This window comes from Topomyia yanbarensis, chromosome 2 (genome assembly GCF_030247195.1).
Source record: "Topomyia yanbarensis strain Yona2022 chromosome 2, ASM3024719v1, whole genome shotgun sequence".
Lineage (NCBI taxonomy): Eukaryota > Metazoa > Arthropoda > Insecta > Diptera > Culicidae > Topomyia > Topomyia yanbarensis.
The window spans coordinates 60,631,685-60,657,469 of NC_080671.1; the positions used below are offsets into that span (position 1 = coordinate 60,631,685).

Genomic DNA, 25,785 nt, shown 5'->3' on the forward strand with positions numbered 1-25,785 from the left:
AAGACACCCTGTAAATATATTCGATGGTTTGGCCTCTAGTGAATTAAGTTCACGTTTTTGGCGTTTCCGGCCACTGTGCAAGGTGGTGTGCTGTCACCACTTCTATTGAACCTTGGTTCAGGAAACTTAATTAGCTCGGGCTTCCGACATATGGTTTCGCCGATGATTATCATATAAAAATTATCGGAATTTGCATTACCACACTTTTTGATTTGATGCAACAAATCGTATGTGTTATTGAGCAATGGTGTCTTCGTGTTAACTATGAGTTAATCCAAATAAAACATCAATGGTGCGTTGAAGTTCTTTGAATCGTTCGCACGTTGGAGTAATTCTTGACTCAAAACTAAATTGATTTTAGAAATCTAGAGAGCTTGCATGGCCCTCGGCTAATGAAGTCGGACTTTCGGTGAATCTTGGGAACTCAAAATCAAGTACATTCAGTGGATGTATACAACAATTGTTAGACCAATGAGCAAGGAAGAAGTTACGATAAACCAATCAACGTTACCATCTTCAGAGGTCTTCATGGCGATGATTGGAGCATTCACGACCAGTCATGCCGATGATCTTACACTCACATGTAGTTTTCCTTTTTATCGATGCGAGAATTCCAATGTGAGAATCCCTGCTTGCGAGGAAAGGTTGTATGGAGCGACAACCTGAAGAATACGTCGTTTGTTACACTGACGGCTCTTTGTTGGAGGGCCGAGCCGAAGAACTTCGCATTTATAAATCTATCTATCTTTTATGAGCACCCGGACATTCCGGTATTACTGGAAATGAATGAACAGACGAATTGGCTAGACTAACTTCGTTGATCCAAAACCAAGTCTACCACTGTCGATAAGTTGGATAAAGCGCAAGAAGCACTCTTAGACTGCATCCGAACATGCCAACCACTGGCGTAGCTTGCAAACTTGCGTTCAAACAAAACTGTGATGTGTCCGAAAATATCAAAGAATTTGTTGCATTTTACCAAGCACAATCGCAGCATTCTATTCAGGGCACTGACTAGGGTTCGTCGCGGTGCGGATGTGGACGGTAAATGGATAGTCCGCACCGCAACCGCAAAGAAATGTTAAAATCGCACCGCTTACCGCAACCGCATTGCATTTACCGCACCGCACCGCGCGGTAATGCGGTAAATGCGGTAAAAATCATGTATTTTAAAAATTGCGCTGAAAAATTATTCATTTGTTTTGTATAGCCATATAGTAAAATGTTATTCTTATTTTCACTAAAATAACCTTTGACGGACTCCTAAGAATGGAACATTTATGAAAATATTCAACTTTGCAAGTTATATTAAGAGCGGTAAGGGTTTTGGCGTGAAAAAAACACTTTTTCTCGATATTTTTAAACTTTGCGTGAAGCGAACTGATCAAAACTTTTGTACATTATAGTGTATCATTTCAATAATATGCTGTAACATTTTTCCATGCAAAAATATCGACAAACGACTCGGTGACGAAGCTTTTTGTGTAACGTCTCTGGAAAAATATGATTTTCGGTGTTACCTGCCATTCAAAAACCGATTTCTTTTAAACTTTGTATACAGATTCTATGTAAAAATATCTAACCCCTACGTTAAAGTTTCGAGATAAATTTTCAATTAAGGCAAACACTGTCCAAATTATGACAAAATTTAGCATCTGGGCTAACTTTGACACTTGTCACAATATGAAGGGAGACCTTGAAGGAGACTTTGAGAAACACAAAAAAAATTGCAATGCCCTACATTAACTTCGAAAGCATTACTTTCAAAAAGTTACAAAATACTCCTAACTGAAAAATATTATTTGTTTATTTGGTAGAAAATATTCCCAGTTGGACGAACAATAAACGCACGCGAAAAAAAATTCCTCCAAATTTGTTTTGTTTGATGTCGTTGGTTTGATGATGATAATGACATTCTTTGGATTGTTTTTAAGTCTTGGTATTATTATTTCATCTTTAAGTTCTCCAAAGTAATCAAAATTCACAGTTGAGAAAATGTCATCGGAAACGATTCATTATTCCACGATTGCCAAGAGGAATAAGGAGAAATGATGCATTTTGTAATTGGATTTGACAGTAAAATTCAATTGTTTTACAATGATTGAATTTTGCGTTTTATGTATTTGAAAAGGTTCGTTTGTAATTTTTTTCTTTGAAGTATAAAATAAATAGTTTTCAAAATAAGTCGTAAAAATAATAGTGCCAAATTATATTGGACACAGCTTATAGATTTTATTTCTTAGTAACAGTATGTTTTATCACATTAGAATGACCAAAATGTAAAAAATCAAGTAGCGATAGGTCGAATACAGATTATATTCGGATTTCTTTTCAAATCATTATCAAGTCAAAAGAAATTAGAGCAATTATCATCATGTTTCTCCATTGTAGGTTATCATGTTTCTCCATTGTAGGTTAATAAATAAAACTCGAACGTTCTGACAAAGAGCTGTTCCTAATAATGACATTGCTAACCATTCGTTCAGAAAATTAATCTAGTTGCGTCCTTCTCTAATGGTAAAAGTCAGTTTTAATTCACTTTTTAATGCAGACTTTATCATTTTTTTAAGTGCGGTTGCGGTAATACCGCGCGGTAAGGGCTCATTTCCCGCACCGCATCCGCGGGAAAAAATGTCTCACCGCACCGCAGTTTTTGCGGTGCGGGTGCGGTAAATACCGCGCGGTTGCGGTAATTACCGCAACCGCGACGAACCCTAGCACTGACTGGACATTGCAAACTTAATCATCACATGGCTACTATTCAGTGTGCTGAGTATTATTCAAGTGATCTTTGTGGATCTGATTACGGAACGTCATATCATTTGATACGTAACTGCCCTGCAGTAATGCAATTACGTATCCTGATTTTTGGTTCTCCATACATAGATGAGCCTATTCACAAGAAGCTAAAATTCAAGGATATGCTATTGTTCCTAACCCAGTGTGGTAAGGAGCTATAGGATTTATCAGTAGAGTTATGGTATTGTGTTGTCATTTTCCATATTTATACCTTTTTTCTTTCACATATCTTTCCTTTCCCATCAGGAAAGTGATGAGACGACATGGTAAGGTACAAATCTCGGGATAACATGGAGAACGAGCCAATCGAGCCAATATATTCTAATTCCTGATTCCTGGGTCAGATTGGAGCATTATTGGCAATAGATCTACATCTGTTCCATAGTGCCGTTTGACATTGGTCTTACATGATTCCACATCGGTTCGACATTGGTCGGATATTTGTCCCATATTGGGACAAAATCGGTAGAATTTGGTCCAAACCTAACTCTAGAGGAAGACTGGGAAGACCGCCATTAGCCTACAAATCAAATAACATTATCCATGGTAAAGAGGGACAAGCCTGTCTTTGCCGTGAGACATGTTGGTAGACTTCAGTAATTCGTAGTAACACTGCCTAAGCTCGACTCCTGCCAGCAGAAGATAAAAGATTAGTCCGCATGATTTTAAGCCTGTTTCTAATGACCCTGCCACTTCTAGTTTCCCGATCTGTGTATTTCACATTCTTGCTCTCACTGGAGTACTATGGCTCTAAAATTTTCATAACTTTCTCTACTTAGTAATCAGTAGCTAATTGACCTTCGTAAAAAATTATAGCATTTTTTAAAGGAAACAATTTTAGTATTTGAAAAAGGATATGTGTGTTTCTTGGAAAAAATACGGACAGTTGGGGTTTTGAAATATGTTGTCCCAAAATTTCCCTATGTTTAATAATACATCTGCTCTATGGTGAAAATCATACATTTGATGCAGTTTTTATAATGTGACACACTCTCAAAAATGGAACGAAATCTTTGCTATCTTAACTAGAATACGAGAAGCAAGGGTTTGTTGGACAATTTCGCTTTTCATCTCGATGAAAAAGATTTAAAATTTCCCAAGAGGCCCACCCAAATTAGGTGATATCGCAATTTCGATAGGAGGTAAAATTATTTGTAATATTTTGCATTGCAAAATGGGTTATGCGAAAAAAAAATTTGACCAAAATTTTAACATTTTTAAAAAAAATATTACGGGAGACCTAATTGACCGATTTTAACGAACTAACCAGCAATGAAATTTTCGTAAGACAGATTGTTCGCGATTATTTTCCGATTCGAAAAATTTATATTTAGTATATTTTTAAAACAACTGTTTAAAAAAAATAAATACAAAAATGTTCTGCGCCTCTTTTTTGTGCGAAAAAAATACCAGATATAGTACTTATAGTAGGGGAACATGGGGAGACTTGACCAGGTTTTCAGCTAAACCTGCATAAATCTCTAAAAAGCCTTCAATCCCTCAAAAGTCATTGAGATATAATGCGCAATATTATTGTGCGTGTTCATGATTTTTTGCAGAATTTTTAATTTAATTTTTCAGAAGTTATAAAAGTTTTTCTGTGATCGTTTTTTTTGGTCAAGTCTCCCCACTGCGGGGAGACTTGACCAAGGCTTGTGGCAACTTGACCAAGAGAATTTTGTAAAATCATAAAAAAATAATGACATAAAACATACTGTAATTATTTTTTTCCATATTGTCGAGATTCTCGGGAAGCAGTAAAAATATAGAAGGGTTGCATTGCATAAATTTTGATTTTTTTAATGCATTTCTTTTTAAGGATTAACTGTACCGCAAACATTGCATGTTCACAGGTCGTCGCTGTTGTGCTATCTTATGACAAGCGCCATTAAGCACATTTCGAGAAAAACGGCTTTTAAAGTTTGAGATTGAATATCTTAAATATTATAAATGTTATAAGCAATTCAAAGAAAACAATTGGTGCTTCTATCTATGCTGTACTAATATCTCAAATATTGGGAAGATCGGTTGACTATGTTGCGAGTTTTTACTATAAATGTAAACAAAAGTCGCGCTCACACGTGTCATAGGTGTATATTGATGACAAAATTTGTATGGCGTGTCATAAGCGTGCATGAAAAATTTTCCATAGAAAAAAACATCAATCATTAACTTTTATTCATATCTTTGGCTCCATTAGGTCTAGAAACAATCTGTGAGATGCAGTTTGAAGGAAATGAGTCAGGGAATCTAGAAAAATAGTTATATTTGGTTACAGTGCTGCCAAATATACTATATTTCCAGTTTAAAACTTAAACTGCATTTTTCACAATTCGTGAATTTTTGTTTTGAAAAAGATTATGCCATTGTGTTTCCCAGATAGTTTTACACATAAAAACATGTTATACATCAAGATAACTTGAGCCAATTCCCAGACACAGTCATTTGAAGCAAAATAGTAAAAATTTCTCAGCATGTTTCTCGCTATATTTCAATAACCAAGCAGAATGTCAAAATTCTGAAAACGCCATTTTGAAGAGATTGTTTAGTTTAGTAATGTGGCATATCTAACTCAGTTTACCCCAAAATGGCTTTTGTCATAAGATAGCACAACAGCGACGAGGTCCCGAAATCAGTCATATTACTGCTAACTTTGTTTACTAATACTAAAATATATAGACTTATGTTTGAGGTGGGATTTTTTGTGGCGTGATTAACATTAACAGTAGATACCAAAGCATAATACACATCAGGAATTTTTCATCTTTCTTCAGCTTATTGCCACTTGGTCAAGTCTCCCCTTAAAATCTTGGTCAAGTCTCCCCAACATTAGTTATTGCGCTCAATGTCATGCAAATTTCAGTAATAACTATTCCAATGTTGCGATTTATGTAAAATCATTTAACTTCTTCATAAGGAATAAGATGATATATGAGTACTTTAATAGTAATTAGTAGTCGAGTAGAGATCTCCATAAAATAAACAATGCATAAAAAATTACATCACTTAATGCAAATTTATTAATTACTACATATTTCCTATAAGGAAAGGATTTTTCATTATAGTTTTTTAAAGATATCTTAAGGGACCGTAACAAGCATAAAAATATTTTTGAAAAAAATTTAAGAACCGCGTAGAGGACGTCATAGCCAAAAATAAAATTTTGCGCTTGGTCAAGTCTCCACATGTTCCCCTACCTAACAACATACCGTCGAGAAAAAATGACCTGCCATCTATAACTAAGTTTTTCCACGCCGAACGTCACCGTGTACGGATTTCGAACATTGAATTGAACGCGTAAACAGCTTGCTTTGCGGCGACTCTACATGGAGCAACATATCTGTTGCAGGTCTTGTCGCATTATCAAAGGATGGAAGCGCGGAAAGCAAGCGTGGTAAATCTTTATTCAGCCTATAACATTGAATTCAATGCGATGACATATCTAGATTTATACATCAATCGATTGCAATCAATGCAGGATATAATTTATGGAATAAAGTTTTTCCAATGTTTCAAAATATATTCATTTACTTTACCCTTCAATCGCTTTCGAGCGTTTTGACGATGGGGAACCGGACCGACCCTCTAGAACCTCGATTTATCCTTTGATAAAGTTTTTTCGATTTTTTTCTAACGTCATTAGCATATGTAGAGTAAACCTTCAAACTGACTGATCATTAAATTCAGATCAACTTAAACGAAATAAAAAAAAATCAATTTGCATTCGGTCTAGGTCAGTTTCGGTAATCCTGCAGACATCAGCTCTAGTCAAAACATTTTTTTCTGGCTAATTCAAATGCCTGAGAATGAATTTCGCTGCACAGCAAACACAACGCTAAACCATCGAGTGCTTGTTTCGCTACTCGTTATTAAATTGTAATTTTTACTCACTTTTTCACTGGAACTTTCCCGCTCTTGTCAACCTGCAGGCAAAGTTTGGTGTACGCCTTCTGAAGGAACATTATCGCGGGCCCGTTCAGCTGCGTCAGATTGTAAGCCATCCGAATCAACTCGTCGCACCATAACTGGAATAAAAGGAGAGAGAGGCACTATATTTTGCATATGTTACGAAAACAAGTTGGTTTAAGCTAACCAAGGACAATATTAACTGTTACAGTCCAATTATTTTCCAATTCTATATGAAAAGATTCACTCAAAATAATTAAATGCTGAGAAATATTGTTGCGTCGTTCGATCGATGATCTGTATTTTCGTTAACAGGGGCTTATCCAGGTGGGTTCCGTGGTTCCGAACCCCAATCGAAAATTTTCGACACGATGAGGAGCTTTAAATTCATTTCAAATCGATTTTTTCACTGATTGACTGATATTCATTCCAAACTCGAAATTTCAAACACCTTAACTCTACAAAATTCTGCCTCGATTCGCCCCCGGTTGTTACGGTACGTTAGCTCAAATTTATCATTTGATCACACGTAGCCCTACAATTACACCAACAGTAAGAACATCAAACTCAATTGACAGCTGTTGCGAGCTGTAATATAACATACAGTAGGTAACCAAACCAAAACTTTAACCGGAACGCAATGTTCTAATACGGAACCAAAAGGAAAACAAATTAAAAAAAACTAACAACACAGACGTTCCTCGCTCATAGCACCCTGAAGGTAAACAGTGGAGCAATGTTTCCGCTAACGAGGATAACAATAACCTTCAAAAAGTTTCAGAATGGAAATTTCGCAAAGGAACGAGTTTGCCTGCTTTCCATTGCTGAAGGCACGGTCTGCAATACATGCTCTCACATGTAGATAGCGACGGAAAAGCGGGAAGCGAGAACGTTCTAGCAGAAATAGCAGGGAGCCTCACAGACATAATGAGTGGGTTGCACTGACCTACATTAACAGTTGTTTGTTTAGGCAAGTTCATCTACGTGTATACTGCTGCTGCCTCCGCTGCTGGAGTCATACTGAGCGGAAAGCTCCTACCCTATGGGCAAGGAATGTTCAACTGGTCTATGACGCACGGGAAAAAGTTTGACCGCATACGCTGGTGGTTTTGGCGAATAGTTTATGTAATTAGGCGTTACATCCGGTAGAATATATACGCAGTCCGTGGCCATATATTTATAGTTATGCTAAGAAATGAAATCTTCAATTTATGTTCGTCGTTTTATTACGATAATATTTTATATAATATTTTGATGATTAGCCATGTGTAAACACAGATGGCAGCAGTTTAGAATAAACGAAACGTGATAAATATATATTACGTCGTTATTAAACAATAAGTACTGCTTCGACATTGTTCAAAGCAAATTCTTTGTTGTTTTTTCAACATTTCTTGATGAAATAGTATTAAACGGAAAGGATAGTGGGGAAACGAGTTACAGTTTTGATTCATGTCTACCGTTAGTTTGTGCCGAACGTTAGATAGAACGTTAGTTTGTTTAATACCAACTCGCTTCTTCTGTATAAATTGCCCGGTGTCTTTTTATTAAGTTATGAATGGAGTGATTTAACGCTTTGATGTATGACTACGCTTATCTTTTCGATGTGGGGCTGCTCTTTGCAAATTCAACCAAAATTATGTGCAACGAAAAGTGGTTTGCTTTTGAATGCTTATAATTCAATCGTTTCACGATAAATGTTCAAAATGCTCTCACATATCGATTATAATAGATAAAACGATAAGATATTGAAAATTTAAATAATATAATCAAAATATAACGCTCAAACAGTCCTCTTCTGCCAGCGTCAGTGTTACAAACGAGCAAACTGATTGCAAAAGATTCGAGCGTTTGTATGGCCACGTACATGATCGCGTGGGCGTTTGTATATCGCGTTTCTTAGTGTGTATGTAATTTCAAGTATATAAATTCGATTGTATAACTCCACGTATTGACATATGTCAAAGTTCTCTCAGGTGCCAAATCACATCATTCGGACAACTTTTGACTCTCACCCACTTCTTACCATCATCACTATGGCAAAATAAGAATTCTATATATTTTGAAGCGGTACTCAGAAAAATTTGGCTCATACCTTATTTCAAAGAAAACAATCGAAATATTTGAATGAAAAAAGCTCGGTCCTTGAAAAATAAAGAAGGTAGGTGCTTTGGGATATTTTGCTCTCAATTTCCTAAAATAAACGATATTTCTGCCCCACGCTGCAAATGATATATTTTTTGCAGTTTTACAAATGTAGAAACATCTCATAAATCAAACGAATGCGTCGCGATTTTAGTCGGAATACGAGAAGTTGTGGTTCAAGTGCCTTTTGTCATTCATATTAAATTTATTAAATATGAAATATATTAAAATCTCATACAAATATCTTAATTATTCTTACACTTTGTTGTACGTGGAAAAATCCCAGGAATATAACGGAAATATATTAGATACCGGTAAAATACAGAAACATTTGTGTTTTTTTTACATTTAATTTACAAACAACATTTTTTCATTAAATTCTCTAATACCCCAACTCCTGCTATGTTTCCTGAAACGAATCTTCTGTCGTGTGATTCCTGATAATTTTTGCAACAAGAGTAGCGTATTAAATACTAATTTATTGTTAAAATGCCCTTTGAATACTGAGATTTTTTCATATAAGAAAAATTTCAAACGAACTTAAAATTTGCAGCGTAGAGAACAACTGTCAAAAAATATAAGGGAATTTTGGGACAAAATATCCTAAAAACCTAACTTCCCGTATTTTCAAAGAAACGTGCATATCCCTATTCAAATTCTAAGATAGTTTTCTTTATAAAAAGGTACAAACCAAAATGTTCCGAGAGCTACTCCAAAAGTACTCCAAAAGCTAGTAGATTTTTGCTTACATTGTCCCATAGTCACAATGGTATGAACTTCAATCGAAGTAGGCGGGAGTAAAAAATCGTCCAAATGATGTGAAATTTGGTTTTCTTTACTTTGACATTTGTCACAATATAAAAGAAGGGGACTTGAAGAATTCAAAAGTTGGTGTAATTCTTTGCAATGTTTTTGTTTAGTTAAGAGTATACAGTTTAGATGCTAGAAGAGAGTGAAGTTTCCTATATTACTAAAGTTTCCGGAAATGTCGCTTTGGCACTTGTTGTCCAGTGTATATGGGCGTTTTTTACAAAGGCCCAACTGAAAGCATGGGGGTGGGCTGCTAGGACCGAAGGTAGTGCCATACGGACGTGACCGATTTATGATCACGGGGGATTACGTTAATTAATTCGTAATAGTCAATACGTTCATTCAATCACTGCCCCGTTTACATCTTTGTAAGATCGCGGGCGTAGATTTGCGTTAATAATCACAAATGAATACACACTCAAATTTTTTACGCGGGGGATACAGGCCGCGTGAATAAAAACCGCGTAAATGAAAACAGCGCAAATGTCAAAATCCGCGTAAATGAAGACCACGTAAATTTAAGAATCCGCATTAATGAGAACCTCGTTAATGGATACCGTGTAAATTTCACAATCCGCATAAATAAAAACCGCGTAAATTTCAAAATTCGCGTAAATGAAAACCGCGTAAATTTTAAAATACGTGTAAATGAAGACCGCGTAAATTTAAGAACCCGCATTAATGGGAACCTCGTTAATGGATACCGTGTAAATTTCAAAATCCGCATAAATGAAAACCGCGTAAATTTTAAAATCCGCGTAAATGAAAACCGCGCAAATTTCAAAAACCGCGTAAAAAATCTGACTACATACGTTTGGTGCTCTTCACGCGCAATAAACAATTTTCTCCTTAATGAAGAAAAAAAAATGTTTTTATTTAACCCATTCATGCCCAACTTTTTTCTAGCGCAAAAAGGTTTCAAAACTATTTTTCCTTGAAAACGGTGTGGTCAAGAAACACGAAAAGCAGCTCAATTTTTACTTTCCAATGCTCAGTGCATTTTTCCTAGAATATTTACAATAGTCCAATTGCATGGAAAACGTAGCCAAAGACAGTCTAAATTGATAGCTTTTACCAATTTTCAATAATATTGCAACATAACGAAGATATTTGACAAATTCGTTTTTCGTCGTCATCGTATACTGTCTCTGGCAGCACTGCTATGTCGGAAGCCAATCTGACTCATTGCAATAACTTCAGTTCTAGAACTGATCCTTGTAACTGTTGATACTCAAATTAAAGGTAATAGTTACATTTATTAGCATTACTTGTTTTTGTGAGCAAATCTCGCCTCAATCAAAAGTTATAGCCGTTTTAAATACGTTGTTGTCCACAAACAACATGGGCATGAAGGGGTTAAATTGTTCTCCCCAAAGAGAAATATAGCATCGTGCATCATGCATTGGCTTGCTAACCCAAACCAAATGTATCGATTTCAGTAGTTGTCTCTCGCTTAAAATTAGCTCATTTTCTTGCGGGAAATTACGCTTGATTGGGGGTTTGCTCAGAAACACAAATTGAGTCTCCGTTTCCGTCTTAGTCCTGTCACTAAGCTAGTGTCGGATTTTGATGAGACGAAGTCGAAACGCAAATTCCATACCTAATTCACAAATGAATGTTCGTGTTTGTAAAAAGGGCTGATTTAACGCGCAAGCTCGAACGTTTGTATGTTAACAGGTTTGATCACATGGGTGTGTGTTTGTCGTATGTACGTAGCTTCGCATGTTTAAATTCGTTCATATAACCGTGTAACACCTTGCATATTCACATGGTCTTTTCAATAATTGCGCGAACTGCAGTGTTAAGTGTACGGTTTAGATCTAGAAGGGAGTGAATCCACCCTTATCATTTCAGCATCCGGCGCCCTGAGATTTAGAGGTTATATGAGATTGCTGGTTTTTTAACGAAGTCTGAAGGAATGTTAGGGCCAAATGTATAGGCTTTCAGACGTGACTGATCCATGATCACGCAGAAGCGGGCGTTAGGATAATCACACTTGGGACCAGGCGCATAGATGTGCGCGTATAATCGCGACTGCATATTCGCATGCGTAGCCAGATTTGTATTATCGTATTATTTGTATTATGTTTTATACTACGTTCACACTACGAGTCAAAACGTGTTTTAACGCTATCTTGATGACATTTTTCTTATTGCTAATTATTATTTTTCTTATTGCTAATTAACTCTGTAGTGTGAACGTAGTATTATGTAGCGTATACTAGCGTATTAATATAACTTCGCGTATTGAAATTCGTTGATATAACCATGTAGTTGTTTGCAAATTCGCGTAGGCCTTGGAATATTAATGCTGGCCGTCATTCCGACGGTTAATTTTGATCGTACAGTTCAGATGAAAGAAGAAAGTGAGTTCCCCCATCTCCCCGGGGTCACCAACTATGGCACCCTGAAATTTGTTCTCTAGTGTGTATAAGTTTCATATCTTAGAGTGAGAGCTACCGGTCGAGAGCAATTTAAAATAGGGCGAGAACGGACGTTTGTACGTTGGCAGCGTTTACAGACGTTGAATTAATTGTCGGGATGTTTATAGGATTGCAAGATCGTGGGCATTTGTGACCAGGTTTGTATTATCGTGTGACGCGCGAGCGTTTGAAGGTTTTTGTGCGTGTTATTTTAATCGCAGGTGACGCAGACTTGCGCATTCGTAACTTCGCGTGTGCTATTGCGTTTGCATATTCCCGTGTGTTTTAAGTGTCACCGAGAAAGAAACAGTAAAAGAGGAAATAACGAAAAACTCGTACTCGCGGAGTTACATACAAGCGGATTTAGAACAGCATCCTGTGTAGATGTTTTATATGGAAACCAGACTGTGAATGGTGGTTTATACTTTCAAGCATATGTAACTGTGGGGTTAGTCAATAAATATCTGAATTTGGCAGGTTATCTACAACTGTGACCCGAAAAGCGATATTTTCATTGTAACCATTGTCTTTCCTGTAAAAACACGACTGTTCCCTGCCGTTTTGGCTGGATTTGGCACCCTGTCATTACGGAAACACGATCATGGAGTGGTATACCGCCAACAACGTGCAAGTGACAAGAACCCTTCCAACAAGTCAGAGCACTGCGCAAGTAACAATTGAAGTTTTATAGCACGTTACAAGTGCAATCTAAGTTTTATCAGTGGCTATAAAAATACCATAAAACCTCAATTGTTACTAGGGTGTCCAATCGAGAAATGTTAGGCCATCATTAAGCACAATCCGTAGGAGACCCAACAACTGTTGGAAAGAATGTATGTATAAGGCAAACTGGCATTCTGCAGCGAACGAGATGGACGAGAGGACTGTACAGAATTATGCAGAACTTAAGCGAAAGGCCAGGCAAATGGAATGCGGTCAACCGGAAACGTGGAGTAATATTTTTTCTGTATATACTACTCATTGATATTTAAAAAGGAAAATAATTACATCTTTTAAATATTTTTTTTCAAATTCGATATAAATAGCATCGCGTTAAGTATTCTAAAATATGTGAGAACTTCAAATCTATTAACTTTTTCTCCAGCACAATGTCTGAAAGGATCGTACATATTTTAATAGCACTATTATTTACAAAGCGGATGTTCATCTTCAATTTTTATCGATCTCAAAGTTTGAGATTGCACCATTACGTCAAATTTGAAGTTTTTTACCCTTTCTTAGGCTTTTTAGTTTAGCCTCATTATTAGTTTTATGTTTCAGATCGATCCTGAGGCAGCAGATTGTGCGCAGTTTTGGATTTCCACGCGCACCTAACCTTAGACAGAACCTCACCACTGACGCTATTTTGTTTCTTTGTCTTAAGAAAATGTAAATAAAGAAGTTTTTGGAATCTATAACCTGTTTCCTTTCATATTTTTCCATTGGTCCGTGAAAAAAATCCATATTTTGCTTACATTTTGGTCATTTGAATGAGTCCTCTTAATTGTAGTTTTGTGAGTTTCGAGTTTTATTTCTCAAGTAGGAGGGTACAGACCTTTCGAACCGAATCCTCACTACAAAAACACCATTAGAAGTAATCGGAAAGAAGTTTCTTCAAGTATCAGATGTAGTGGATTCTACTTCTCCGTATTACAACATGCATTTTGAAATGGTCTATGGAAGGGTATGAGGTGATAGGTCATGTAGCCTTACATCTATGTAATCACTTTCAATATATATGGGAATATTAATTCCAATTTTCTCACTTTGGACCACGTGTTTAAAGTTGTTCTACAAAACGAAACGTTTCGTTTTGTAGAACAACTTTAAACACGTGGTCCAAAGTGAGAAAATTGGAATTAATATTCCCATATATATTGAAAGTAATTACATAGATGTAAGGCTACATGACCTATCACCTCATACCCTTCCATAGACCATTTCAAAATGCATGTTGTAATACGTTTTGGCTAACGTGTTGAATGAAATTAACACTGCATTGCGAAGATGAAGATGATTCTGAAGGTACGCGACTTCCGTTAGCCTAAGTTGCATTTTTACCTTCAGAAGGTATTTCACTATACAATACAAAAACTTGATCGTACTGAACTAAATTCAAAGTCAACGACCGCGGCGTTGGGTCAGAGTAAAGTTTTTTATTCGACTTTACTCAATGATGACAAGAATAATACGATATTTCCTTTGTTCTCGAAACAATGCAGGCCTATTGTTCACTTGGTTCAATTGTAGGTCTGACTCCGGCAAAAGTTGAGAGAAGACTGATAATATAATTTACATATTTGCGCCGAAAAAAAACATTTCGGTACCCTACTGTGCGCCTGATACAAGTGACAAGGGAAAACTTTTATCCACCGGCCCTTTATCAGTCGAAGAAAACTCGAACGTAAACTTAACTCCCCATACAAACGCGCTCTCGCTCGTTTGCTTTGGGAACAATTAAAAAAGTTCTCTTGCTAACCCCGGTCAAAGTTGTTTCATCGGTTGTAGGAAAGTTGTGGTAAATGGCGAAATAATTGCCGGCGTTGTATTCCCGACATCCAGCAATCTCGTGCAACAGTGTTAGTTCCTGTTTGTGTGGACAATCTGATGGACATAAGGGAAAATCGAACAAGTAGATAAAAAAAATCAATCAACAGACTGTAGGTGTCGGTACATTTGACAGCAAATCGGATACTGTATTTTTACCATAGCAAGCTAAAAAAATTGGTTGTTTGCACCGCCTTAAATAACAAAAAGGAAGAAGAATGATTTACCATCTCCAATCCGAAAACTCCAACGTGCTTGGAAAAGTTTTGAACGTTGTATTCCACTGCTTTTCATTAGGTTTTGCTTTACCGAAGCTTTCAATAAGTCCATATGAAAAATTACATAATTTATGAGATTAGAGATAGGGAAACTTGACCGAATGAGATAATAACTGGCTAAACGTATATCTAAATATTCCTTGGATTGAAAATGAACTTGAATTGAAGAAGGTATGGTTGAGCGTGTCTAATCAAAACCATCGCAAAGAAGTATTTCGTTTCAGAAAGTGAGATCCATTCATTTCTAATATACTCTGTAACCTATTCTGTTAAAAATCTGAAATTATCATTACCCTCAATGAAAATAACCTTTTTTGAAATAGTACCCCACCCCCCACCCCCCCAAAAAATTACATCTTCTGTGCACGTGATGCAAAGTTTAATAGGTTAATAACAAGGTAACAATTTAGAAAAAAAAAACCATTGCCTTTCAGCGGAACATAAAAACGCCCCGAAAACCATAATGCTGAAATTACACCTTCCGAAAATTGTGTTCCGCCGTCAGGCAGTACCAGAGCCAACTGTCCGTAACCTAACCACTAATCCTTCGACACACAAAGCCCGCAATTTGTAGGTGTATTCCGAACCTTGTTAGAAAAGATTAACTCCTACATTGCTGGAGCGAAGAATATGCCAGAAATGAAAGCATTGAGTCAACTCACTCGATTCCCATAGCCGCATGGATGCATCAGCGCAGTAGCTTCGTCCCGCGTTGTGCCTGAATTCCGAACTCAATATGTACATAGACTGCACATCGGCCGTTCTGGCTTCCACCAGATGCACAAGAGTCGACAATGGATTGAACATGTAGAACTTCAACCGTGAGTATGTAGATTGGAAGTCAGCAGTGTGTTGAAACTGTTGCTCATATAACCCAACCCATTTTTGTTGGGCTCTGTTCCAGTACCATCCCCCGGGCAAAGATGAAATGATTTGGGGTGGATGGGCGTAGTTGGAATGTTTAATTTAAGACCTAATGCTGTGCTTTCCCTGCGGTGGCAGCCGGTGGAACACCAGAAAAGTGCACTCGTTGGTGGTGTAGCTCCTTCCGGAGAGGAAATTCATCACTATCCGGAAGGTTTTTAATTTGATTGAAAAGTTTTTTTTCCATTGCAGTACGGCGTTTTTCAATGCGGTTGTGGCACTCGGTATACTCGACGCATATATATATAGAGAGAGAGAGAGAGCGAGAACAGCGATGACAAGAGGGCGTACCATTTTTATCGGTTGCAAACACTTTTCATCGCACAGGATACTGGCGTGATGTACTACTACTATCCCCGTTGCGAAGCATCGAATGAAAAAGGCGGAAGTTAGATGCCATTGGCAGTAAGTGGAACGGATTTGAAATTGGAGCAATGTAAAGCGGTAAAACTTTTACGGCTTTGTATGCTCACTCACTGAGATAAAGCGTCCAACTTGTTGAGTCACTTTGCGGATGTCAATGTAGGAATGGTGCCGATACCATGATTTTTTAGCGAATGGAACGATTTAATTTCAACCTTTTTGGATATAAAACGGGCATTGAGATAATATGGTTTTTTTTTTATTGATATATCTTGTTTAAAGCTAAAAGAGAAATTTGATCCATATTTTGATGCCACCTTTCAATACGGGGTCCAATTTCAGCACATTAATAACTATTGTTGTACTGCACAAATGAATTGATTTTTTCAGTACATGGTTAGATCAATTTTATTTCGAATTAGCACCTACTACTGCACCAGTGACGTAGGAGGGGCGGTTTATGTTAAATCCCTCCCCGTCAATTTCAAATTAATTCGCTTCAGGAAAAATTTGTAATGATGGTGAGTAAGTTAGTTCTTTAGTACTATTTCACTCTTTTTTACTTTCTCTTTTGATTATTATGGTACCTTTACAATACTTTTGAATTATTTCGAATGATTGCTTGAACTAGCATAATATCCAAAGAGTTTATGAGTAATCGTGAAAATGGCTGAATAGTTGACAGAAGAGACAGTGAACAATGAGAGTCTTTTTTTGATAGATTTTCTCATAGTATTGTTTCAATACATATTTTTAATCATCAGAAGGACTTTTGGAAAATTTTGGTAATCCCAAGTAACAATGCTAGTCTTATAGTAAACTACAAGTGCATTCTAAGTTTTAAGAAGGACTTCTAGAGTATCTTAAAACCACAACTGCTACTAGGGATATGTTGATCTTGGAACAGGCACGTAGCCAGAGGGAGGGCTAGGTGGTTAAAGGCCCTCCGGAAACTTTTCAAACTTTTAAACTTAAGAAAAAAACATGTTTTTCGGTGACTCTCAACAAATATGTATCTTGTTTGGTTTGAATTCTATTTTGGTTTTTTATTCTATTTTAATTATAGAGGTTCTTATGGTTCCTTATGGTCATTCGCCTCTTATGTTGATGGTATCATCAATGATATAATTAACAAATTTTACGTAAAATGGAAGATAGTAGTAATCAGTGTTAAGTGATTTTCTTTCACTTTGTGAACAATTTTCTTTAATAGATTAAATTCTGGACAGTTTTGTTAAACTGATTAAATCGTTGAAATATATATTTTAATCCTTTTGATTACCAAGAATCTTCAAGAAAATAGAAGTTAAACCGTATCTGCGCATCTACAAATCGTCTGCTAAATGAGAAACTCTAGTGCAAATTTCGTCATTCTCTTCGTTCGAACATTCTACATATTTTTCTAATCATTTCGATTTAGCGTCTTCTACAGCTTGCAAATGCGTAGTTTGGAATACCTTAGATTTCCTAGCTCCGTCATATTTGGTTAGCATTTAAATACTTTTAACTCTTGAATATCCCTTGTTCTAACGAGCGTAAATTTTAACTTGTAAATGAATAATAAAAATCAAATTCAACGTCTATAATCCGTCGATGTACTATAGCCTTTCTTTTGACAAAGAACATGTTTTTTAGGATTTTTAGTTTCTACTGTTTTACATCTGGAATTGTTTTCATAAGGAACTTCTCAAATTTTCTTCAAATCAGAATTAAAGATTTATGTAATAAATAAAAATTTTGAAGCCCCTCCCGAAACAAAATCCTGGCTACGGGCCTGTCTTGAAACTAATTTTTTAGTCGGGATTCCACAGTTGTCAGCAGGATCAAGCAAAATACATACATTAATGAACTAATAATATCCGTCAGATTTTAAATTGAATTAAGCTTTGGAAGGTTGTACCGAAATTTCGGGGACGAAAGATAAGTGTTGCGACAAAATTAGCCAGTCTATTATAGGTTGTGGTTATAAAAAAGCAATTGGGTATGGCATGTTCAATAACAATAACCTAGGTCAGAACGTCAGGATAATGCACGTTATACAGTGTTTTGTGCGAACTGATACAGAAATCATATATATTTAAAACTATTACTAAAATTACAATAGATAGTAAGTACCAGGTTACGCTCAATCTATTTAAATTATACTTAACTTATTGGGAGCCTGTTTACATTTATTGTTAATTCTACAGTAATCCAACAAAAGATCCGGCATAGCCGACGACAAAGGAGATTACCGAGTTAGCAACTGAAACGGTATTGAGCACTACAAAGTTGTAAGTGAAAATTAACTTAGGTATAAATGGTATGATATATATTTGAATAAATAAATGAAATATTTCCAGCTTTAGCTGATCAACACAACACCGGGAGACAAATCTGCTGAAAGAAATTTAGCCGTCATTAACCTGATCCAGTTGCTGCTCGTCGTAACAATAAGTAATTAATGGACTTTCGACTGGATTATTGTTATCTAGAAATTGAAACGGCTTTTTGCAGTCCTTAGTGGATTAAAAACAAATTAAAAACAAACAAGCCGTTTTAATCCACTAAAGACTGCAAAAAGGCCTTTTTTAATTCTAGACGAAAGATAAGTTAATTTTAAAGGTTTCAAATGAGAAGTTAAGTTTAAATAGATTTTATACTATTCCTCCGAAAATCATTCCCCAGCAAGCCATTCTCTAGAATTTCAGCCCCCCCCCCCCCTCGGAGAACGGTATCCCAGAATATTCTTTTCTACAGAAAGCCATTCCCCAGTATGCATCATTCCCCAGAATTCCATCATTCAGAATACACCATTTCTCAGAACGTCATTCTCCAGAAAACTTTTACTATTTTATTAATTTGATCTTTTCAAACTTACTACTCGTTCCCACTTCCATCGAACGACATTTTTCGCGTCCGATTCGGTCACATTTGTAGCGATTTGCATTGCGTTGAAACCGGAAGTTAGGATGATATTATTTATTCCGAATTTACTAATTCATGTTGCGTTGCAATGAAGATTTTCTATTCTAATAGAGCATGTATATAGTAGACTGACCATAATAAATGCGAATTTTTGACAACTCAACTTGCCCACCACTAGGTCGATTTCTAGTTCCACAAGAGGTTTCTGTTCCAAATTTGAACCAAATCAGACATGACTAACTACCGGACCAACGTATTTGAAGTTTGTATGGCATTTTTCAACAATTTACATGAATATAACCTACTACCTCGTATTTTCGCCGTTAGGTGGCATTGTATGCCTCAGTTCAGCACTACAAATTAAAATAAGAAAAATAGTTTTATTGGCTACAACTTTGTCGAAGACTGCGATTAAATTCAGGTTTAGTATGAGAAGTTATTAAGATGTCAACGATGTGATGTTTGAATCAGTTCGACGTGAGGCCAAAATGCTTAATCAGTCGTAGAGTAACATGAACTTTTTTGTTTGCGAAATAAAAGTTGGGTTTAGCTAAACAGAATGTTCAAAGGAATTTTAGTACATTATATGAGTCATCTTTTGGCTACAATATGTTAGTTCTATATTCATCGCATGGAGGGCGCCATCACCAACTTTTTAAAGAAGAGAGATAGAAGACGAATGTGTTCAGGAAAAATATTTAAAATTTGTGTGTTACAACTTTGTAGAAGACTTCTAGTTTATATCTAGTTTATAACTAAGAGCAAAACGGGTGAGTACAAGAAAACAGTTAGTTCTTGGGTTTGAGAGTTCTTTGGGGTGACGGAACGTGTGAAGTAACGAAATGAAATAGAAAACTTTTTTACAACAGTTATATGAATTATTTTTGTACCACTGTTATGATCAAAATTTGGTCCAATTTAGCTTGATTCATTTTTAAGCCTGTATTTAGAAAAGTAGACAATACCTCATTTTGTATGTGTGTGTTTAGAATGATGCCTCTATTTGATTTTAACATTTTCTCTTTAGTTATAAAAGATTGTGTTCATTCAAGAAGAGTAACGTATCAAATTTTGACTCACGCTTTATGAAAATCTACAAGGAATTGTCGTATAGGTTGGGACAGCTCGATATTCCTATGCAGTGTTACCATTTGTTATTTGTAGCACATTCTAGACTCGGTTGTAGCTTACTTGTTATGCTAAGTTGAAGTTATAGTTCATTCTTGTAACAGCTGCACTGAGCATTGTCAAAAAACGAGCGAAAAATCTTTTGTTGTATTGATTTTTGGGCTATCTTAAATTGAATCTTTTTCATCAAAATTGCGTAAATAATTTTAAAGTATTAAGAAGTAACTGAAATGTTATTACCGATCAAGGTTTTGCGTTTGCTTCATTGAAGTTTTTTTCTTCGAAAAATAGGTTGAGACAAGCGTGTCGTATAGATTGGGATACCATGCACTTACGCATGTATACAAGATGTAAAGACTGTGAGTCAGATTGACTTTGTCAAATGAAAGTAATTAAGTCGTTCAGTTACTTATCCTTATTCTAAAATACCAATGAACAAACAAATATTAACCAAAAAATAAATATAATGCATTAAAGATTAAATTGTCTTTAATTATTTTAATTATTTGAAGTGTCCCAACCTACACGACACAATTTTTTTGGCCATTTTCCCATCATGCAGAAAATTGATCATGTGTCTTATTTATTAAGCCACATAATATATCTACAAAATGGTGTACTACAAGTTAAAAAATATTGTCATGGAAATAAGATATAAGCTTCTCAACAAACCCGTCCCAACCTATACTACATTCCCTTACATGATTTTCTTTTATTTATATTCTGAAAAATTTCTTCTGGCTAAGTAAGGTTATTCAAATATCGCAATGTGCAGAGCACATACCAAAAGCCAAGTAATATTCCTTGTAGCAACCTTTTCAAAACTTCAATATAATAGCAACTATGATGCTACCTCCAACGGTGAAATCAATTGACTTCAGTTGCAGTGTCTTACTCCTTCCAGGTGCAGCATCTTACAGTTAATGAATAGGTATTGCGCAAGCACCATCACGTTCCCATTATCGTTTCTTTTTCCCTTTTGTTACTTTACATCATGATCCTTTTTTCTAGTGGAACGAAACTTACTTTCTCGAGTATCATTTTCAACTTATTCCTTCGCTGCAACCCTGCTCCTTCGACAGACAAAAGGTAGTCTACATCGTCAGACGGACAGGAAGCAGAGCTTTTCTGTGTAGTCCGCTCCAAATCGAGGTTTCATCAGCATAAAGGGTCGTAAAGAGTCCCATTTCAACGTGCACTCGTTGTCATTTTCATCAGCAACGTTCAACTTTTTTCCGCGTCGGCATTGTTTTTTTTTCAGAGGTTTCTCACCGTTTTCCACTCTCTAATAATACACCGTAGTAGCAATACAATGTACGCATTCCATGTGCCTTCGGTGTCACAACAGCATTAGGGCCAGTGCGCCCCAGAGGCACATATTTCCAGGTTGAATGAGAGAAAGCGTTTTTCATACCCGCCGGTGTATGCGCGAAAGACAAACTCAAATGTCTATTTTTATACTGGCGCGGGTACCGACTATACATTTTTCGCAACACGTTTTGCAATGTATGACTTGCTAGTTCAGTGAGGACGCTTTCGCTGGTGAGCATAATTTACCACTTGAAATGAGAGCAATTAGTGACAAAGTGCTGTCGTGTTGCTGATGGTACATAAAATATGTAGGGATGAGCTTTTGAATTAATGCTTAAAACTTGTTTGCTACATGTTATAAAAATCTGTTGTCCTTGAGTCCGATAGAAATCAGCAATCGTTTCCAGCAATTAATCAAACGACCAATCATTTATTCCATCAATCAAAAAACGCGATTACACTTAGTCTTTTCCAAAAGCTACAGAAGCACCAACTCGATACATATATTTGATTCAATATAATATTATCTTTTGTTGCTGGTCACCGAAATCAATTACCACCCACTGTCACCAACCAACGCATTGGCTGCCCAACATCACTGGCGACATCAGCAAACACAGACGACAATAAAAATACGTTTCCTCTTCGATAGTTACTTGGATTTTTATTGTCACCAAAAACACATCAGTAACAGTTATTCCAGTGAGCTCTATATACTGTATCTATAACATATGCGTATTATCTGTCGGAAATGCTAACTTAATTTTTCACAGGCATCAAAGCTTACAGGAAAAATAACGCACAGTTGTTAATCGAACATGCCGTCAATACTGTTGATGTGTGATTCATTTTCGATCCCCGCATAGAGAAACCCTATGATTTCAAGCATACGAGCAAATCGGAAATAGTCTTTCGCCTCACTGGGCAACACTTCCAAGATATGTATCTGAAAAAAAAAGAAACGCTGAAGACGATTTTCGCGAAGTGATTTATTGGATGTGTTCCACTAAGCTCCCCTCAACCGAAAACTTTTGTCTTTCCGTTCCGACATGAGCAAGCAAGCAACCGCTTTATGTTGAAAAATAATCGGGCCCAATTTTCAACCGCTTAAATGACTTCCTGTCTCCTGTCGTTTTCGCCTTCCATCCTTCACCGCATGCAACCATAGCTGCGCTGTTGGTCTTTTCCGTGATTGAATCGTAAAAAGAAGCTTATTTTTCAGCGCCATCAAGAAACGAAACGATGGGCGACGACGTCACCAGATTCGACACAATAAAATAAAAATGTGTATCCTGTTCCTGTATACATACTGCGAGCTTCCTTCGTTAGCATTCGAGGACGAACGGCCGCAGCAGCGAGGCAATCTGTGCCGGTTGTTCATATATCGTCTCATTCGCTATACAATGTGTAGCAGCAGCAGATCGTTCGTCATCGCCGGCATTCATAAAATCGCAGATTGGATTTAAGGAAGCGTTTAAGAGCCTCCCGTTAAGAGGTTGTAGAAAACCATGCCTGTTTTATGTGCCCATTCATGACCATGTAGGTAGTTGCATTGTTTTGAATAATTTATTCTCTTCTTCGTAACATTTTTATTGCCACATGTTGATAACAAAGTGAGTAGACAGAAGAGCTGCTCCTGCAGTGTTCATATTGCTTCCAAGCAAATAGTGAAATTACGTTTGATTTATGATGTCATAATTATGCTTTTGCATAAGACACGAAGGAGTTTAGTATGTTATAAAGTTAGATCGAACTCGATTTTCAACACAAAATAATAAGTATTATTTTCATTTCATTCACTGGAATTTAATAGAATTCGTACACATCGTATTCGTTTCACCAGAATTCGACACTAACTTAGTGACAGGACTAAGCTAACGCCGGATTGACGTAAGCTCCAAAAATGGAGACAATTTGTGTTCTTGATCATTAGTTTCATTCCATGCACTGGAATTTGGTAAATTTTGTACACATAGTTGACATGACTGAAGGTGGATGCTTCACACTGTCGAATAAGAGTATACACTGAGAGAATATATTGTTAAATCTACTACGAATAGGTTTCATAATTCATGGTTTTTTTTCTAGAGTTGTTCTACTGGAGCTGTAGAGCTGTAGGATCTCGGCAGGGCTCCCCGTCAGAATCACTCACTATAATTGTGGGTGACGAGGAAATGTCACCCACTAAAACACTTCTGAAGGCCAATTGCAGCGGGCCGTAATACTGAATGTGATATTTATTGTACGGTTCAAATATGTAGGGCATACAAGGCGAATGACCTATGAGGTTAAAGCCTTCAATTAAATAAACAAACAAACAATGTAGGGCATAGTGTCTTCACAATCGCGTGTATTATCGCCAAGGGCTCGAACGTTTGTACGTTAACGTGTTCGATTGCTTGTGCGTTTGTATGTCGCGTGTGCTAATCGTGAATCTGATATTTAAGAAGGGCGTCTGTTATAAAGTACTCAAACAGAAAGTTATTTTGTTTTACGATTTTGAAGCCAAGGCAACAATAAATATGTATACATTTATTATGCACGAAAAAAAATTTTCATTCACGTAGAGCCACACATACGAACGTTTCAAGAGTATAGGTCCAACCATTTCCACGTCGAGGAGCACCGCGGTGAACACGATAACTATTAATAAAAACTTAGATTTGTAGTTACTCGATGAACCAAAAAAAAATAAGAAAAAGTTCGAGTTTCGGAAAACGGCTTCATGAAAACAAAAAAATCTTTTATTTTATTTAAAAATTCGCACAGTTTTCATCAAAATAGTAGGTAGATTTTTTTTGAGTTATCGTGTTCGTCAATTTGAAAAATGCGGTTTCGAGAAAAACTCTATTAAAGGGTGTCCCATATCAAATTGCATCACGCATAAAATGCTATAGAAAAGAACTCATTTATTGTCTTTTGAAAATTTGGGTAGAAATAGTTTAGAGTGCATTTTTACACTGTATTTTTATCGCTGTTAGTTTTTCCAAAATTATTGCTGATGGATTGTAATCTGCGTATGTTTTAGCAAATACGCGTGAAACATGCATGGTTGTTTAAAACAAAAGTTCAGCGTGGCCACCAAGATTGCAGGCAGACAATTTTAGAGGTTCAATACTAACAACTAATCGAATAAAAAAGTCGATTTTTTGCACACTACACCAGACGCCCCCATTAATTCTGCTAGAAGAATGTGTGTTCTTCCATGTCACTAGAGTTTTCGGTCGCGTCGCCATGGAACGTGTTGTTTAGTATATAAGAGCGTTATTTTTTGTCTGGTCCAATTGAATATATATTGCTAGGACGGAGGTTGAAGTTTCCCGCACCTGACCGATTCATGATCGCAGGAACACGGGCGTTTGTTGGTTCGTGTTTGGGATCGCGTTTGTAGCTTCGTAAGTATTAAGACGTTCACCTTATTACAGGGGTGCTATCAAATTTGCGCGATCGCAGGCGTAGGTTTGCATTAATGATAAAGGCTTAAGCGTTTGTATGTTAACGTGTTTGTCTCATGTGCTCGCGTGTAGGTGACATCACGGGTATAAATTGTTTTTTTTAACCGTATGGCCATTCCCATATTCGCGTGTATTCTTTGATGGTCACGCGGACCGTCATTCTGATAGTTAGTTTTCGGTTCAGATTCTGACAGGGAGTGAGTTACCACATATCACCAGAGTTCCAGGTCATGCCGCCATGGCATTAGACTTCTGGTACCGAAGATAGAGATTTCGCGAGACTGCGTTTAAAAATTTATAAAAAAATATTATGCTGGAACGTTCACCTTCACCGGGATGTTATCATGATTACGAGAACGCGGGTGTAAGTTGCATGGATGATCGCGAAGGGATCAAGCATTTGTATGTTAACGTGTTTGTCGCGTGCATAAATTTGAATTTTGAAATAAATTTTAAATTGTGTGTTGTTTAGTGGAAATGAGTCATTTTTTGTTTGGCCCACCTGAAGACTATGGACCTACGCTATTAGGGCCGAAGTTAGCGACTGCCGGAAGTAACCGATTCATGATCGCCCGAACACGGGCGTTTGTATGTTCACTTCTAATACCGTGTTTGTGAATTTATAAGTGCTAAAACGTTCACCTAGTTACTGGGGTGTTATCCTGTTTGCCAGATCGCAGGCATATGCGTGCGTGGAAGATCGCGAAGGACTTGAGCATTTGTAGGCTAACGTTTTTGTCGCGTGTGCTAGCGTGTATGGAACTTTGCGCGTATACATATTTTTTTCTA

At 36.7% G+C, this 25,785-nt stretch overlaps 1 protein-coding gene across 2 annotated transcripts in view; it reads right to left on the minus strand.

Annotated features, from left to right (window-relative positions):
- The window catches only part of LOC131686190 (1-phosphatidylinositol 4,5-bisphosphate phosphodiesterase classes I and II), a 336,330-nt gene that overhangs the window by 114,630 nt on the left and 195,915 nt on the right, over nucleotides 1-25,785 (minus strand). For both annotated transcript variants that reach the window (XM_058970420.1, XM_058970419.1), the window contains exon 5: nucleotides 6,691-6,824. In XM_058970420.1, coding sequence (XP_058826403.1) covers nucleotides 6,691-6,824 — 134 coding nt within the window. The remainder of the gene's footprint in view (nucleotides 1-6,690; nucleotides 6,825-25,785) is intronic.